The 15,442-nt window shown below is 34.9% G+C and overlaps 2 protein-coding genes across 4 annotated transcripts in view; one reads left to right on the top strand and one right to left on the bottom strand.

Moving 5' to 3' along the window:
- The window catches only part of rad51d (RAD51 paralog D), a 36,670-nt gene extending 30,889 nt beyond the window's left edge, over positions 1-5,781 (top strand). Inside the window, exons 8-11 of the mRNA XM_033609397.2 lie at positions 63-133; positions 710-877; positions 2,244-2,369; positions 5,710-5,781. Of these exons, the coding sequence (XP_033465288.1) occupies positions 63-133; positions 710-877; positions 2,244-2,339 (335 nt within the window). The 3' untranslated portion in view covers positions 2,340-2,369; positions 5,710-5,781. The remainder of the gene's footprint in view (positions 1-62; positions 134-709; positions 878-2,243; positions 2,370-5,709) is intronic.
- lig3 (ligase III, DNA, ATP-dependent) overlaps positions 5,191-15,442 on the bottom strand; it is a 44,421-nt gene continuing 34,169 nt past the window's right edge. For all 3 annotated transcript variants that reach the window (XM_078172316.1, XM_078172317.1, XM_078172315.1), the window contains exons 18-21: positions 11,629-11,779; positions 6,404-6,480; positions 6,219-6,302; positions 5,191-5,936 (exon numbers count right to left, since the gene is read on the bottom strand). In XM_078172316.1, coding sequence (XP_078028442.1) covers positions 5,703-5,936; positions 6,219-6,302; positions 6,404-6,480; positions 11,629-11,779 — 546 coding nt within the window. In that variant the 3' untranslated portion in view covers positions 5,191-5,702. The remainder of the gene's footprint in view (positions 5,937-6,218; positions 6,303-6,403; positions 6,481-11,628; positions 11,780-15,442) is intronic.

Raw genomic sequence — 15,442 nt, 5'->3', positions numbered from 1 at the left:
AAAAAGACATTGGGAGTATTCTGCACACGAACCAACCTCTCTACAACTTCCTTTGCCTCCAGGCATGTCCTTGATGATACAAGTGGCAGGAGTTCTTAAGACAATGGCAAAGGACTTCAATGTTGCTGCTTTGGTAAGGATGACACAGTCCTTGACGTGTGCTACTCTAAATGCAAGATGCATTTCCAGTGTCAATCTAAACTCTCCGCCAACCCTTTCACACTTCCTCTTGTTATTGCTTTGAGACATGCCATGAAAACTAAACATTTTTTTTCCCCCACTTTTGTTTCGGGGAAGAAAAGAAAATCAAGATAAAAACAAAAGGCTACTGATTTCTGACAATTTAATATGGGCAAAAAAAATCCATTTGTTAGTTCAGGTGTATGACTGGAGGTTATAATTATGTAAAGTATGAACTAATCATATTAAAACCAGCAGGCACCAAAGTAAATTTGCCTTCATCTGAAATCATCAAGTTATTTGAAGTGAGATAAAGATGATTTGATAGGCTGTTTGATGGTCGCCTTTGATTAAAAGTGGGACAATCTGTCTGTCCCACTTATATATTTATTTTCCTCTTCTAAAGCTCGTACTATCTCTCACAAGCTAAACCAAGCCATGAAACAGAATGAAGAAATGCTGTGATAATCCCCAGATAGGTGAAAAAAACACAGCAAAAGATTAAACATGATGCTGTCTGGGCCTGCAGGTTACAAATCATGTGACGAGAAGTGGCAGCGGGGAGGTGCAGCCAGGCCTCGGTGTGTCGTGGAGTCACATCCCCAGAACCAGGATCCTGTTGGAGCGAGTAGGGAGGGCTGCGGCCGTCAGCCACTCCACTCTGCGCTCTGCAACGTTGATCAAGTCTTCCAGACAGGTACTACATTCAGCATTGACTTGCACATCATTCAGCTCAGTATTGATTCTGTCAAAGGGGCTTCGTTGAGAGGTAAATGTCAAAACATCTAGGTAAAATGGAGACTTTAAAGTTATGTTTGCTCGTGTAAAACAGGTCTGGTTTGATAAAGAAGCTCTTTATTTCCATTTAAAAGCAGCTCCAGGCAAGGTTTTTACAGGTATGGGAGTCTTATCATTCTAATTGACAGAGACACGCTGTGACAGACAACAGCCTCATTCTGCTGATTTAGATCCAGGACAATCGGGCAGTTTCCCAAAAGCAGCTTTACAGTTGTGTATGGACAAATGTCCATCTACAAAAAGCAAAACTGTGAGTGAGCACTCCAGTTAAGTTAGTTCAGTTTGGCTCCACCACTATAAAACTTTATAATCTGTAATAGACTGAATGTCACTGTTTACAGTAACTGCTTAGTAGAACATCCCAACATCACGTACATAAAAGAAAATGGCGCAAAACAAATGCTGCCTCAACTGGTTAATTTTGGTCACCTAAAAAATAACCATTAAAGTGTAAGCTAGGGCTGGGCAATATAACGACTATGTACGATATACCGATATATTTTCAAGCAAGGTATACATTTAGACACCACCATTCATATCAGGCATGTAACTGCAAAGCAGTACTTCTAGTTGTAGGTGGTTCTTTTCAGGTGGCTAAAATATGTTTTGCTGTGGCCCCTGTCCACAGCATTACATCGCTTAGCTTCTGTACAGGTAGATTTAGTTTATCAAAGATGCTAACAAAACAACGCAGTACATAAAGAGGCACAGCATAAACATCAGATAGGTCGAACCACCATGTGTAACTTGGATATATAAAGGTTGCATTTACGACTGAAAATGGAATAAACAAGTTTGTTGATTGCACGTCTCAATTGAAATCAGTTGCCAGTTGTCTCCTTGGAAGTGATGGTTGTTGTTTGTGGGACACTGTGGTAATTTTAGGATTTCTTTTAGATGAAGTTCATATTTTCAGAGTTGGAGACAAAGGCAAACCTGCAGCAGAACAGACAGTAGGAGCTTTTGCCTATAGCAAATACATTATTGGACTTTCAGTGAATATTAATGATAATGGGATGATATTGATATTATTGCTAGAAACGCTTCTACAGTCTTTGTTAGTTTTTCCTCCTCTCATAAATAACTGTCCACAAAGGCATCAATTATCCAGATTCTGTTCTGGAGTTACAAAAGACGAAACAAAGAAGCACTTTGACAAAGTACATTCAGAATGAACGTAGCCAAAATGAATGTTTAATATTGCAGCAGAGTTTTTTTTTTTTTTTAACTAGTAAATCAACACTGTCATCTGCTCTACTTCTTAGCCTTGTCACATCAAAGAAGACTTTGACTTGCAGTGGTGGAGTCGCTCCGCAGAAGGATCCTCAGGAAAGAGAAAACTGGATGAGACTGATTCCTGACGAGAGCCGACTATAATCCTATGACCAAAGGTGCGTGAATGTTTCTGCGTCAAATTTGCAAGAAAATGTGTCTTTGAAGTTTTCTCTTTTTCTCCCGTGTGGTTCTAGAAAGCACTGTGCAAGTACCTGAATGATTGCTAAATTTCATCCCAATTAAAAACACCATTTAGTTAGTTACATCACAACACAGGAAATATACTCCATCTAGATGCTCTTTTAATCTACTGCTTCAGCAAGGCCTTTTTTGTGGGCATAGATTATACACTACTTAGACTTATAGACATCTTTGCTTCTCATGGCAAAGTGAAGATTTCGGCTGGAGATTTGTTTTTACCTGTTAAAAGGGAGGAATACAGAGACAGAAAAAAATCCTTCCTTGTGTGCTTCTTTCATGCCTTTCAGTGGAAGCAGGCCGGGTTCATGTGCAGTCTGCCCCCCCCAGAGCTCCAATGCATTCAAACATTTAATTAGAGCACCTCATAGCCCAAAGCATCTTGGGGATAAAAAGGCAAATCTGAATTATCCTCGAAAACCATTCAGATGCAGGGGGCTGCAGCAAAAAACCTTTCTGCATCTCACTGGATTGTGCAGAGTCTCATGATTTGGGATAAAAGCAAGATGTATATAGTTTAGGAGGAGTAAGCCTTCCTAAAACAATGAATATCTCTCATACCGGGATGTCCACTGGTTTTAAAAATGTAATAAAAGTTGATCAGTCTATTTAGCAACAATTAAAATATTAAAGAGATTTAAATGCCATTTTCCAAGGTATTAAATTTTAACTGTTTTTATCATATTTTGGACATCATACTATACTATGTTTTTTTTATGACAATTTGGATGACATAATATACTAAGACGTTTTATAATTTTTTGGACGACATACTATACTATGACTTTTTTTAATCATATTTTGGACGTCATACTATACTATGACTTTTTAATCACATTTTGGACGACATACTATACTATGACTTTTTTATCATGTTTTGGACGACATACTATACTATGACTTTTTTTTTATCATATTTTGGACGACATACTATACTAAGACTTTTTTATCATAATTTGGACGACATACTATACTTTGACTTTTTTATGACATTTTGGACGTCATACTATACTTTGACTTTTTTATGACATTTTGGACGTCATACTATACTATGACTTTTCTATCATATTTTGGACGACATACTTTACTATGGCTTTTTTATGTCATAGTATAGTATGATGTCTAAATATAAAAACGTCATAGTATAGTATGTCATCCAAAACTTCATAAAAAGTCATAGTATGTTGTCGACAATATCATAAAAAAGTCATCGTATAGTATGTCATCCAAAATGTGATTAAAAAGTCGTAGTATAGTATGACGTCCAAAATATGATAAAAAATGTCATAGTATAGTATGACGTCCAAAATGTCATAAAAAAGTCATAGTATAGTATGCTGTCCAAATTATGATAAAAAAGCCATAGTATAGTATGTCGTCCAAAATGTCATAAAAAAGTCAAAGTATAGTATGACGTCCAAAATGTCAGAAAAAAGTCATAGTATAGTATGTAGTCCAAATTATGATAAAAAAAAGTCATAGTATAGTATGACGTCCAAATTATGATAAAAAAAGTCATAGTATAGTATGTTGTCCAAAACGTCATAAAAAAGTCATAGTATAGTATGTCGTCCAAAATGTCATAAAAAAGTCATAGTATAGTATGTCATCCAAAATATGATAAAAAAGTCATAGTATAGTATGTTGTCCAAATTATGATAAAAAAGTCATAGTATAGTATGACGTCCAAAATATGATAAAAAAGTCGTCGTCCAAAATGTGATTAAAAAAAAGTCATAGTATAGTATGACGTCCAAAATGTCATAAAAAAGTCATAGTATAGTATGTCGTCCAAATTATGATAAAAAGTCATAGTATAGTATGTCGTCCAAATTATGATAAAAAAGTCATAGTATAGTATGACGTCCAAAATGTCATAGAAAAGTCATAGTATAGTATGACGTCCAAATTATGATTAAAAAAAAGTCATACTATAGTATGACGTCCAAATTATGATAAAAAAAAGTCATAGTATGTCGTCCAAATTATGATAAAAAATCATAGTATAGTATGTCGTCCAAAATATGATAAAAAAGTCATAGTATGTCGTCCAAAATGTGATTTAAAAAAAAGTCATATAGTATGTCATCCAAAATATGATAAAAAAAAGTCATAGTATGTCGTCCAAAATATGATAAAAAAAAAGTCATAGTATAGTATGACGTCCAAAATGTGATTAAGAAAAGTCATAGTATAGTATGTCGTCCAAAACGTCATAAAAAAGTCATAGTATAGTATGTCGTCCAAAATGTCATAAAAAAGTCATAGTATAGTATGTCATCCAAAATATGATAAAAAAGTCATAGTATATAGTATGTTGTCCAAATTATGATAAAAAAGTCGTCGTCCAAAATGTGATTAAAAAAAAGTCATAGTATAGTATGACGTCCAAAATGTCATAAAAAAGTCATAGTATAGTATGTCGTCCAAAATGTGATTTAAAAGTCATAGTATAGTATGTCGTCCAAATTATGATAAAGTCATAGTATAGTATGTCGTCCAAAATGTCATAAAAAAGTCATAGTATAGTATGACGTCCAAATTATGATAAAAAAAAAGTCATAGTATAGTATGTCGTCCATATTATGATATACTCTGTACATGTAGTTGGTAAAATGTGGCGCAGTATGTTAGAAGTTCAGGAAGGCAGCATCATGTGTGCTTTACCTCTTTCCTTTCTGCATGCAGCTGCAGGATAAATTGATACACAAATTGTAGAAAATAAATGGGAGAACGATGTAACTCAGACATTTTTATTATTTCATCAGCATTTTGTGTATTCCAAACGGCAGACAAATTTAGTTGTTCTCAGTTCATGGGCTGGGGTCTAATACCTTGCAAAATGTTCCACTTGGCAGTAAAAATAATTCTGCTGCATATTCATTTTAGTGCTGTGATTTAGTTGCACGATGTCTGTGTAAAATGCATTTCATGATTTAGCTGCTTAAACTACATTTCTTAGGATAACTCTACACCTACAGTACAGTGTCACCAGTAAACTGGCTACATCTATCCCCAGTATTCAAAATATTCCAATTACTTAAAAATGGCAAAAACTAATCCCCCAAACTAAGTGTACTTTTCAAGGGTAAAAAACAGGAAGATCTTGAAAAGAATAAATAGGTATGACCTGAGAGCAGTGTGTGATCTGGCTTTGTGTCCAAACAAGGATTTAGAGTTAAGTTACACTGATGTGCAGTCTCTTATAGACAGGTTAACACACGGTATAAAATGTGTTCTGCTTATTTTTATTAACAGGGAGGTACAATGCGCCTCTTGCGGATGCATTCCCAGATCCAGCTGGGTGACACTCTCTGGGCCTTGCTGTCCTCTTCGGGTTCAGCCAGTGTGTGTGTGGCTGAGGCGGCGGCGTAGTCTGGGACCAGGTCACCATCATACGCCACAAAGTACCGCCTCAGTTTGTCAAAGTCCTCGACTGAGACGGGCAGGAAAAGCTTCACTCCACTGAAGATGTCCAGCAGTGTCTACACAGAAAATACACATGGTCAGCAGAGGAAGCACTTTGTACATGTTATTCAGTTAATTATTCTAACCTGTTTAGAAAAGAAAGTATTCACATTGTAATGATATGAATGTGAAGATCAGGTGTATTTATTTCTCACTACAGTGTTTTTGTCAGACAGTCATTTTTGTTTAACTTGCAGAAAAACCCTTTCCTCCTCAGTACTTTTATAAAGCACCATGCCAATCTGAGTTGAATATGTGATAGCTAGATCACTGCTAGTCTTTGTTTAATGACTAGAGACCTTGTCATTTCTTGGCTCCAGTAGTTGAGAGGTTGGCTTTGTCTTGGTTTGTCCATTGCTGTGAACACTTTCACTCTTCTTCACCTGGCAGGAAACAAACCATCCTTTAATCACCTGCAGCTCAACTTTACTCATTCAAACTGACTGTCAGGGTTAAACTAATGACGTATATGTGGAGTAAATACCTTCTTGGCACTGGGTGCTTCTGAGTCAGGAGTGCGAGGTCGGGATTTCACCACCTTTGGTTTGGGTGTGCTGCTGTCTGTGAAGTGAGTGCATGTCAATGATGATATATTGAATAAAGTAGCATTTGCAGTACTGACATCCCACCTATACAACTCTTCCTGATTCATTTGTTATATATTTTGGTCATACTATACTATGACTTTTTTTTTATCATATTTTGGACGACATACTATACTATGACTTTTTTATATCATATTTTGGACATACTATGACTTTTTTTTATCATATTTTGGACGACATACTATACTATGACTTTTTTATATCATATTTTGGACGACACTATACTATGACTTTTATATATCATATTTTGGACATACTATGACTTTTTTTATCATATTTTGGACGACATACTATACTATGACTTTTTTATCATATTTTGGACAACATACTATACTATGACTTTAATCACATTTTGGACGACATACTATACTATGACTTTTATATATCATATTTTGGACATACTATACTATGACTTTTTTATATCATATTTTGGACATACTATGACTTTTTTTATCATTTTGGACGACATACTATACTATGACTTTTTTATATCATATTTTGGACATACTATACTATGACTTTTTTTTATCATATTTTGGACGACATACTATACTATGACTTTTTTATCATATTTTGGACAACATACTATACTATGACTTTTATATATCATATTTTGGACATACTATGACTTTTTTTATCATATTTTGGACGACATACTATACTATGACTTTTTTATATCATATTTTGGACGACATACTATACTATGACTTTAATCACATTTTGGACGACATACTATACTATGACTTTTATATATCATATTTTGGACATACTATGACTTTTTTTATCATATTTTGGACGACATACTATACTATGACTTTTTTTATCATATTTTGGACGACATACTATACTATGACTTTTTTATCATATTTTGGACAACATACTATACTATGACTTTTATATATCATATTTTGGACATACTATACTATGACTTTTTTATATCATATTTTGGACATACTATGACTTTTTTATATCATATTTTGGACGACATACTATTCTATGACTTTTTTATATCATATTTTGGACATACTATATGACTTTTTTTATCATATTTTGGACGACATACTATACTATGACTTTTTTTTATCATATTTTGGACGACATACTATACTATGACTTTTTTATCATATTTTGGACGACATACTATACTATGACTTTTTTATATCATATTTTGGACATACTATACTATGACTTTTTTTTATCATATTTTGGACGACATACTATACTATGACTTTTTTTATCATATTTTGGATGACATACTATACTATGACTTTTTTATATCATATTTTGGACGACATACTATACTATGACTTTTTTATCATATTTTGGACGACATACTATACTATGACTTTTTTATATCATATTTTGGACATACTATACTATGACTTTTTTTATCATATTTTGGACGACATACTATACTATGACTTTTTTTTCATATTTTGGACGTCATACTATACTATGACTTTTTTTTTCATATTTTGGACGTCATACTATACTATGACTTTTTTTATCATATTTTAGACGGCATACTATACTATGACTTTTTTATATCATATTTTGGACAACATACTATACTATGACTTTTTTTTATCATATTTTGGACGTCATACTATACTATAACTTTTTATCATATTTTGGACGACATACTATACTATGACTTTTTTTTTTTTTAAGATATTTTTTTGGGCATTGTTAAGCCTTTAATTGATAGGACAGATGAGTGTGAAGGGGGGAGAGAGAGGGAGTGACATGCAGCAAAGGGCCACAGGCTGGAGTCGAACCCGGGCCGCTGCGGCATCAGCCTTGTACATGGGGCGCCTGCTCTACCACTAAGCCACCGACGCCCCAATACTTTGACTTTTTTATCAAATTTTGGACGTCATACTATACTATGACTTTTTTTTATCATATTTTGGACGTCATACTATGACTTTTATATATCATATTTTGGACATACTATACTATGACTTTTTTTATCATATTTTGGACGACATACTATACTATGACTTTTTTTATCATATTTTGGACGACATACTATTCTATGACTTTTTTATATCATATTTTGGACGACATACTATACTATGACTTTTTTTTAAATCATATTTTGGACGACATACTATACTATGACTTTTTTATATCATATTTTGGACGACATACTATACTATGACTTTTTTATATCATATTTTGGACATACTATATGACTTCTTTTTATCATATTTTGGACGACATACTATACTATGACTTTTTTATATCATATTTTGGACGACATACTATTCTATGACTTTTTTATATCATATTTTGGACATACTATATGACTTTTTTTATCATATTTTGGACGACATACTATACTATGACTTTTTTTTTATCATATTTTGGACGACATACTATTCTATGACTTTTTTATATCATATTTTGGACGACATACTATACTATGACTTTTTTATCATATTTTGGACGACATACTATCATATTTTGGACGACATACTATACTATGACTTTTTTTTATCATATTTTGGATGACATACTATACTATGACTTTTTTATCATATTTTGGACAACATACTATACTATGACTTTAATCACATTTTGGACGACATACTATACTATGACTTTTATATATCATATTTTGGACATACTATACTATGACTTTTTTATATCATATTTTGGACATACTATACTATGACTTTTTTTATCATATTTTGGACGACATACTATACTATGACTTTTTTTATCATATTTTGGACGACATACTATACTATGACTTTTTTTTATCATATTTTGGACGACATACTATTCTATGACTTTTTTATATCATATTTTGGACGACATACTATACTATGACTTTTTTTTAATCATATTTTGGACGACATACTATACTATGACTTTTTTATATCATATTTTGGACATACTATATGACTTCTTTTTATCATATTTTGGACGACATACTATACTATGACTTTTTTATATCATATTTTGGACGACATACTATTCTATGACTTTTTTATATCATATTTTGGACATACTATATGACTTTTTTTATCATATTTTGGACGACATACTATACTATGACTTTTTTTAATCATATTTTGGACGACATACTATACTATGACTTTTTTTATCATATTTTGGACGACATACTATACTATGACTTTTTTATATCATATTTTGGACATACTATACTATGACTTTTTTTTATCATATTTTGGACGACATACTATACTATGACTTTTTTTATCATATTTTGGATGACATACTATACTATGACTTTTTTATATCATATTTTGGACGACATACTATACTATGACTTTTTTATCATATTTTGGACGACATACTATACTATGACTTTTTTATATCATATTTTGGACATACTATACTATGACTTTTTTATCATATTTTGGACGACATACTATACTATGACTTTTTTTTCATATTTTGGACGTCATACTATACTATGACTTTTTTTTTCATATTTTGGACGTCATACTATACTATGACTTTTTTTATCATATTTTAGACGGCATACTATACTATGACTTTTTTATATCATATTTTGGACAACATACTATACTATGACTTTTTTTTATCATATTTTGGACGTCATACTATACTATAACTTTTTATCATATTTTGGACGACATACTATACTATGACTTTTTTTTTTTTTTAAGATATTTTTTTGGGCATTTTTAAGCCTTTAATTGATAGGACAGATGAGTGTGAAGGGGGGAGAGAGAGGGAGTGACATGCAGCAAAGGGCCACAGGCTGGAGTCGAACCCGGGCCGCTGCGGCATCAGCCTTGTACATGGGGCGCCTGCTCTACCACTAAGCCACCGACGCCCCAATACTTTGACTTTTTTATCATATTTTGGACGTCATACTATACTATGACTTTTTTTTATCATATTTTGGACGTCATACTATGACTTTTTTTTATCATATTTTGGACGTCATACTATACTATGACTTTTTTTTATCATATTTTGGACGACATACTATACTATGACTTTTTTGACATGCTAAATTGTGATGTTCTTTCAACATGCTATACTATGACTTTTTGTTAACATGCTGTACAATGACAACATGGTTAACTATGACGTTTTCTCAACATGCTATACTGACGTTTTTAACATGTTATACTACGACTTATGACATGCTAAACTGTGCCTTTTTTCGACATACTATACTGACTTTATTTAACATGCTATACTATGTCTTTTTCAACATGCTATACTATGACTTTTTTTCAATATGCTATACTGACTTTTTTTGAACATGCTACACTATGACTTTTCTTTTATGACCTACTATAGTATGACTCTTTTTGAACATGCTGTACTATGAAATTATTTTGGACATGCTATACTATGAGTTTTCTTAAGACATACTACAGTATGGCCTTTTTGACATGCTATACTATAATGTTTTTTTGGACATGGTATATGATGACTCTTTTTGAAGATGCTATTTTATGACTCTTTTTGAACATGCTTTAACTATGATATTGTTTTAACATGCTATACACTGACATTTTTCAACATGCTGTACAGTGACTTACTACTGTACTATGTCTTTTTTCCTGGCATACTATACTGACTTTTTTCGACATGCTTTACCATGGCGTTTTTATAACATAGTATATTATGACGTTTTTTACGATATACTATACTAGGACATTTTTTGACATGCTATACTACCATTTTCATGGAATACTACACTTTGACGTTTTTATGACAGACTATACTATTACATCTTTTCTGACTTACTATACATTACATCATTTATGACATACAATACTATGACTTTTATGACATACTATGGACATTTTTTACAACTTTTTTTTTGGATGACATACAGTTCTATGACTTTTTATGAGTTTCTTTTAAGACACATCATACAATGACATTTGTTAATGACAAACTATATTAAGGTTTCTTTGACACTGCACAGGTAAAACAGTAAGTAAAAAGTAAACCTGCCTCATTACATGTTTGTGATTTCAATATTTCAAAACCCAAATCAAACTGTTGAAGAAGCAGCATTTTTCAAAACAAAAAGGTATGAAAATAGTGACACTTATTCAGCTCATTGTTTGAGCTTACTTACTGGTCTTTTTGGGTGTAGCACTTCCGTGGGACGAAGACGACGGGGAGCTTCCTCCGCTGTCCCCTCCTGATGAGCCCTTGTCATTATTGGATGTAGACGATCCAGCTGTCACTTTAAAGTCAGAGTTCTCCTTGGATATGCGGTACAACTCCTGAGCAGAGTGATGAAATGACAACATGGGCTTCAGCCAAAAGATGTAATGTTATGTGTCCTAAAGATTGAGGACCTGCGTTGCATTCAAATAATGTAGCGCAGGCGTTTTAGTGCCTCGGCCAATATTTCAGCTCATTTGTCAATGTTTGCAGGACAACTGACTGCAAATTTGGTTCTCCACATTTAAATCATTCTTAGCTTATGCAGTTACATTGGTGCACTGTTAAATAGCAGGCTAAATTTTTTCACTCCTCCCATCACCTATACCACATTACCTCCCTTCTTTCATCCAACTTCAATCAGATATGCAGATGGATATTGCAAGCAATTAGCAACAAACAATCCAATGACACACCTTGGGTATTCAGTAACAAATGACTTACTGATTTCTAAAGCATCTTTTGTGATTGCCATCTCATTGAAACCTATTTATTTGGTGTCTGTGGTTAATTATTTCCCATGGTGCCTTCAGTTAACTGCATTTAAGAAAAAATTTTCTACAAGTCATATCCTTGAATGAGCAGTATCTGATTCAAAGTTAAAAGTTTTATTTTCTTCATACTTCTGCGGTAAAATTGCACACAACTCATTCTTCCTGCACTTGGGAATAACTATACTTATGAATAACATCAGACAATGGCATATGTACTAGGGCTGGGCCATATAACGACTAGGTGCAATAAATCGATATATTTTCAAGCTCCTGTCTATGTTTGTAAGCTGAACCCATTTCCCTCAGTGGAAACAAAGCTTTTATTTACTTCAATTTCACAGATAAGAAACAATAAATTGTGAAGACAATAAAGCCTCCACAAAATAGCATTTTAAGTCTTGTGTGTGATTTATCCTGGCTTCATATGAGCAGAGGAAATCTCTGCTCATCCCTAGGCTAATTTATACAATGTAAAATACCATAGGCTTGTGCTAATAACGTTAGCATGTTGTATTTGTTTGGAAAATGTGTCCAGATAAAGACAAGTGTTTGTCTGTGAATGCTGTGAGTTATAGTGAAGCTGATTTGTGTACTTGTGTTTGAAACTGTCACCATTAAGCCATGTTTAATGTGTGTTTAGAATCAACTAAACTTTACAGCACTTCACAGAATACCTGCTGCAGACCACAGTCCCTGACAAAAGTCTTGTCGCTTATCCTAGTTGTAGGAACAACAAATAATAACCTGACTAGTAGTTGATCAATTGGGATCAGAAATAGCTTACATGAAAGGCAAGGCCTTTAGATTATGCTTATTATACCAAAATAAAGTTGTGTATCATTCATTGAGCTTTATCATTTAATTGGGACAGAAAGGTCAGATTTAGCTTGGACAAAAGTCTTGTCGTGTCTTTAAAGGCCCAATGTATAAAATGGGTTGAAAACAGTGACATCAGTGGTCAAATTCTAGATTGCAGGGCTCACTCGCTCACCCCTCCCGTCGGGTAAATGACGGTGGCCTCGTAGGGACAAAAAGCCTTGCGCACGACTTTTTCAGGAGTAGGTCTATCTAGTGACGAGGTGGATGTTTATTTAGAAATCTAAACCATGTTACGATATTGTAATGAATTCATCACGAGCAGGAGACCAGAGGAGTGTTCGGGAAAAAGGCCCGTTTATTTGAGCACTCCAGAAACTCCGGTAACACTCCACTCCGTCCCAAACTCTGACTCTTCTGGCGTAACAGACACACTTCATAACTTTACACACATATTCGTTTACCATACTGAGTGTGGACCCCCTCCCCTCTCTGCTCCGCCAATCTCCAGCCCGCACACTGACTGACAGCGTAGCCAGTAACAGAGCTCAGCTGTTTATTTAGCCTAGCAATATCTCCGGACTATAGTAGCTGCAATGGACGACTTTGAACGCAATTTTGAAGAGTTTCTTGTAGCGGACACAGACCCAGAGCCATACCTGTTTGAGCCGGAGCATACAGATGAGGAACTCCATGTGTTTGATGCTGAGCGGGTGAGAAGAGAGGCTGAATGCACAGAATGGGATTCGGTGCTACTGCTACCATCGTTGGGGAGATATATCACCAGGAGGAAAAGCGCCGCAGAGAGTGCATCACAAGGAGTGAAGTTACGTCTTCTTTTCCTCGCAGATGACAGTTCGGGTTCATTCTCTCCTGTTGCGTGGTAAGTGTGGTCCATTCGCAAACTTTATAACTAAAAAAACTTTTCACTACTCTCTATCGACGAACTACTAACACTCTGCTGTTTCTTCCTCCTTCTTCCTTCCTTCCGCTGTCTTCGTTGGTTCATTTATACACGCGAAACGTGTTCTCTGGCTGGCTGGATTGTCCGCTCGGTCTGCCGTACATACATGGCGGCGCAAGATGGCAACCTCTCTAAAGCAAGGCCCTTGATATATATATTTATAAAAGCATAATTATAAGGCTACGAAAACCAAACAAATTTTATTTTATAGCGATCATACACTTGTATAAACATATTAATGGGTAGAATATTCAGATTCAGATTGACAATAAACCATGCCAAATATTACACACTGGCCCTTTAAACGATTCAACCAATCACAGATTAGAGCTCCACCTGTGACAAATACTGTAATTAACACATTCCCAGGTGTGTATAAAAAGAACCCAGCACACCAGACCTTGATGTGAAGTGCAACCTGACCGCTGACAACATGCCAAAGATTCAACCACAGACCAAAGTGCTGATCATCAAGAGCCTGAAGACCAAGTCTGCTGCTGTGGTGGTAGACATCTTCAGTGTATCCAAACGTCAAGTTGAGAGGATAAAAAAAAGATTTGAAGAAACTGGTGACGTTCATGACAAGCCCAGGTCAGGCAGACCCCGTAAGACTGTTAGAGAGGCCTATTTGTTGCTTCAGTAGTCCAGGGCCAGCCCTTTTTCAACTGCAGCAGAGCAACATCAGAACTGGTCACCAGAAACCCCTGTATCTACCAGAACAGTTTGTCGAATTCTCTCACGCAATGGCCTCCATGGCCGAATTACTGCTCACAAACCAGCATTAAACAGAAGACAACAAAAGAATCGTGTTGCATTTGCCAAGGCCCACAGCTTGCAGAAAGGATGGACAGTGGAAAAGTGGCAGAAGGTTGATTTTTCTGATGAATCATCCATTGAACTGCATCCCAATCGCAGCAAATACTGCAGAAGAACTGTTGGAACCCGCATGTACCCAAGATTCACCCAGAAAACAGTCAAGTTTGGTGAAGGAAAAATCATGGTTTAGGGTTACATCCAGTATGGGGGTGTGCGAGAGATCTGCAGAGTGGATGGCAACATCAACAGTCTGAAGTATCAAGAGGTTCTCGCTGCCCATTACATTCCAAACCACAAGAGAGGGCAAATTCTTCAGCAGGATGGTGCTCCTTCTCATACTTCAGCCTCCACATCAAAGTTCCTGAAAGTGAAGAAGGTCAAGGTGCTCCAGGATTGGCCAGCCCAGTCACCAGACATGAACATTATTAAGCATGTCTGGGGTAAGATGGAGGAGGAGGCTTGGAAGATGAAACCAAAGAATCTTGATGAACTCTGGGAGTCCTGCAAGACTGCTTTCTTTGCCATTCCAGATGACTTCATCAATAAGTTATTTGAGTCATTGCCGAGATGTATGGATGCAGTCCTCCAAGCTCATGGGAGTCATACACGATATTAAAGGGCCAGTGTGTAAT

This window comes from Epinephelus lanceolatus, chromosome 11, assembly GCF_041903045.1.
Source record: "Epinephelus lanceolatus isolate andai-2023 chromosome 11, ASM4190304v1, whole genome shotgun sequence".
NCBI lineage: Eukaryota > Metazoa > Chordata > Actinopteri > Perciformes > Serranidae > Epinephelus > Epinephelus lanceolatus.
The sequence above is the reverse complement of the archived record's forward strand: the minus strand, read 5'-3'. Positions and strand labels throughout refer to the sequence as shown.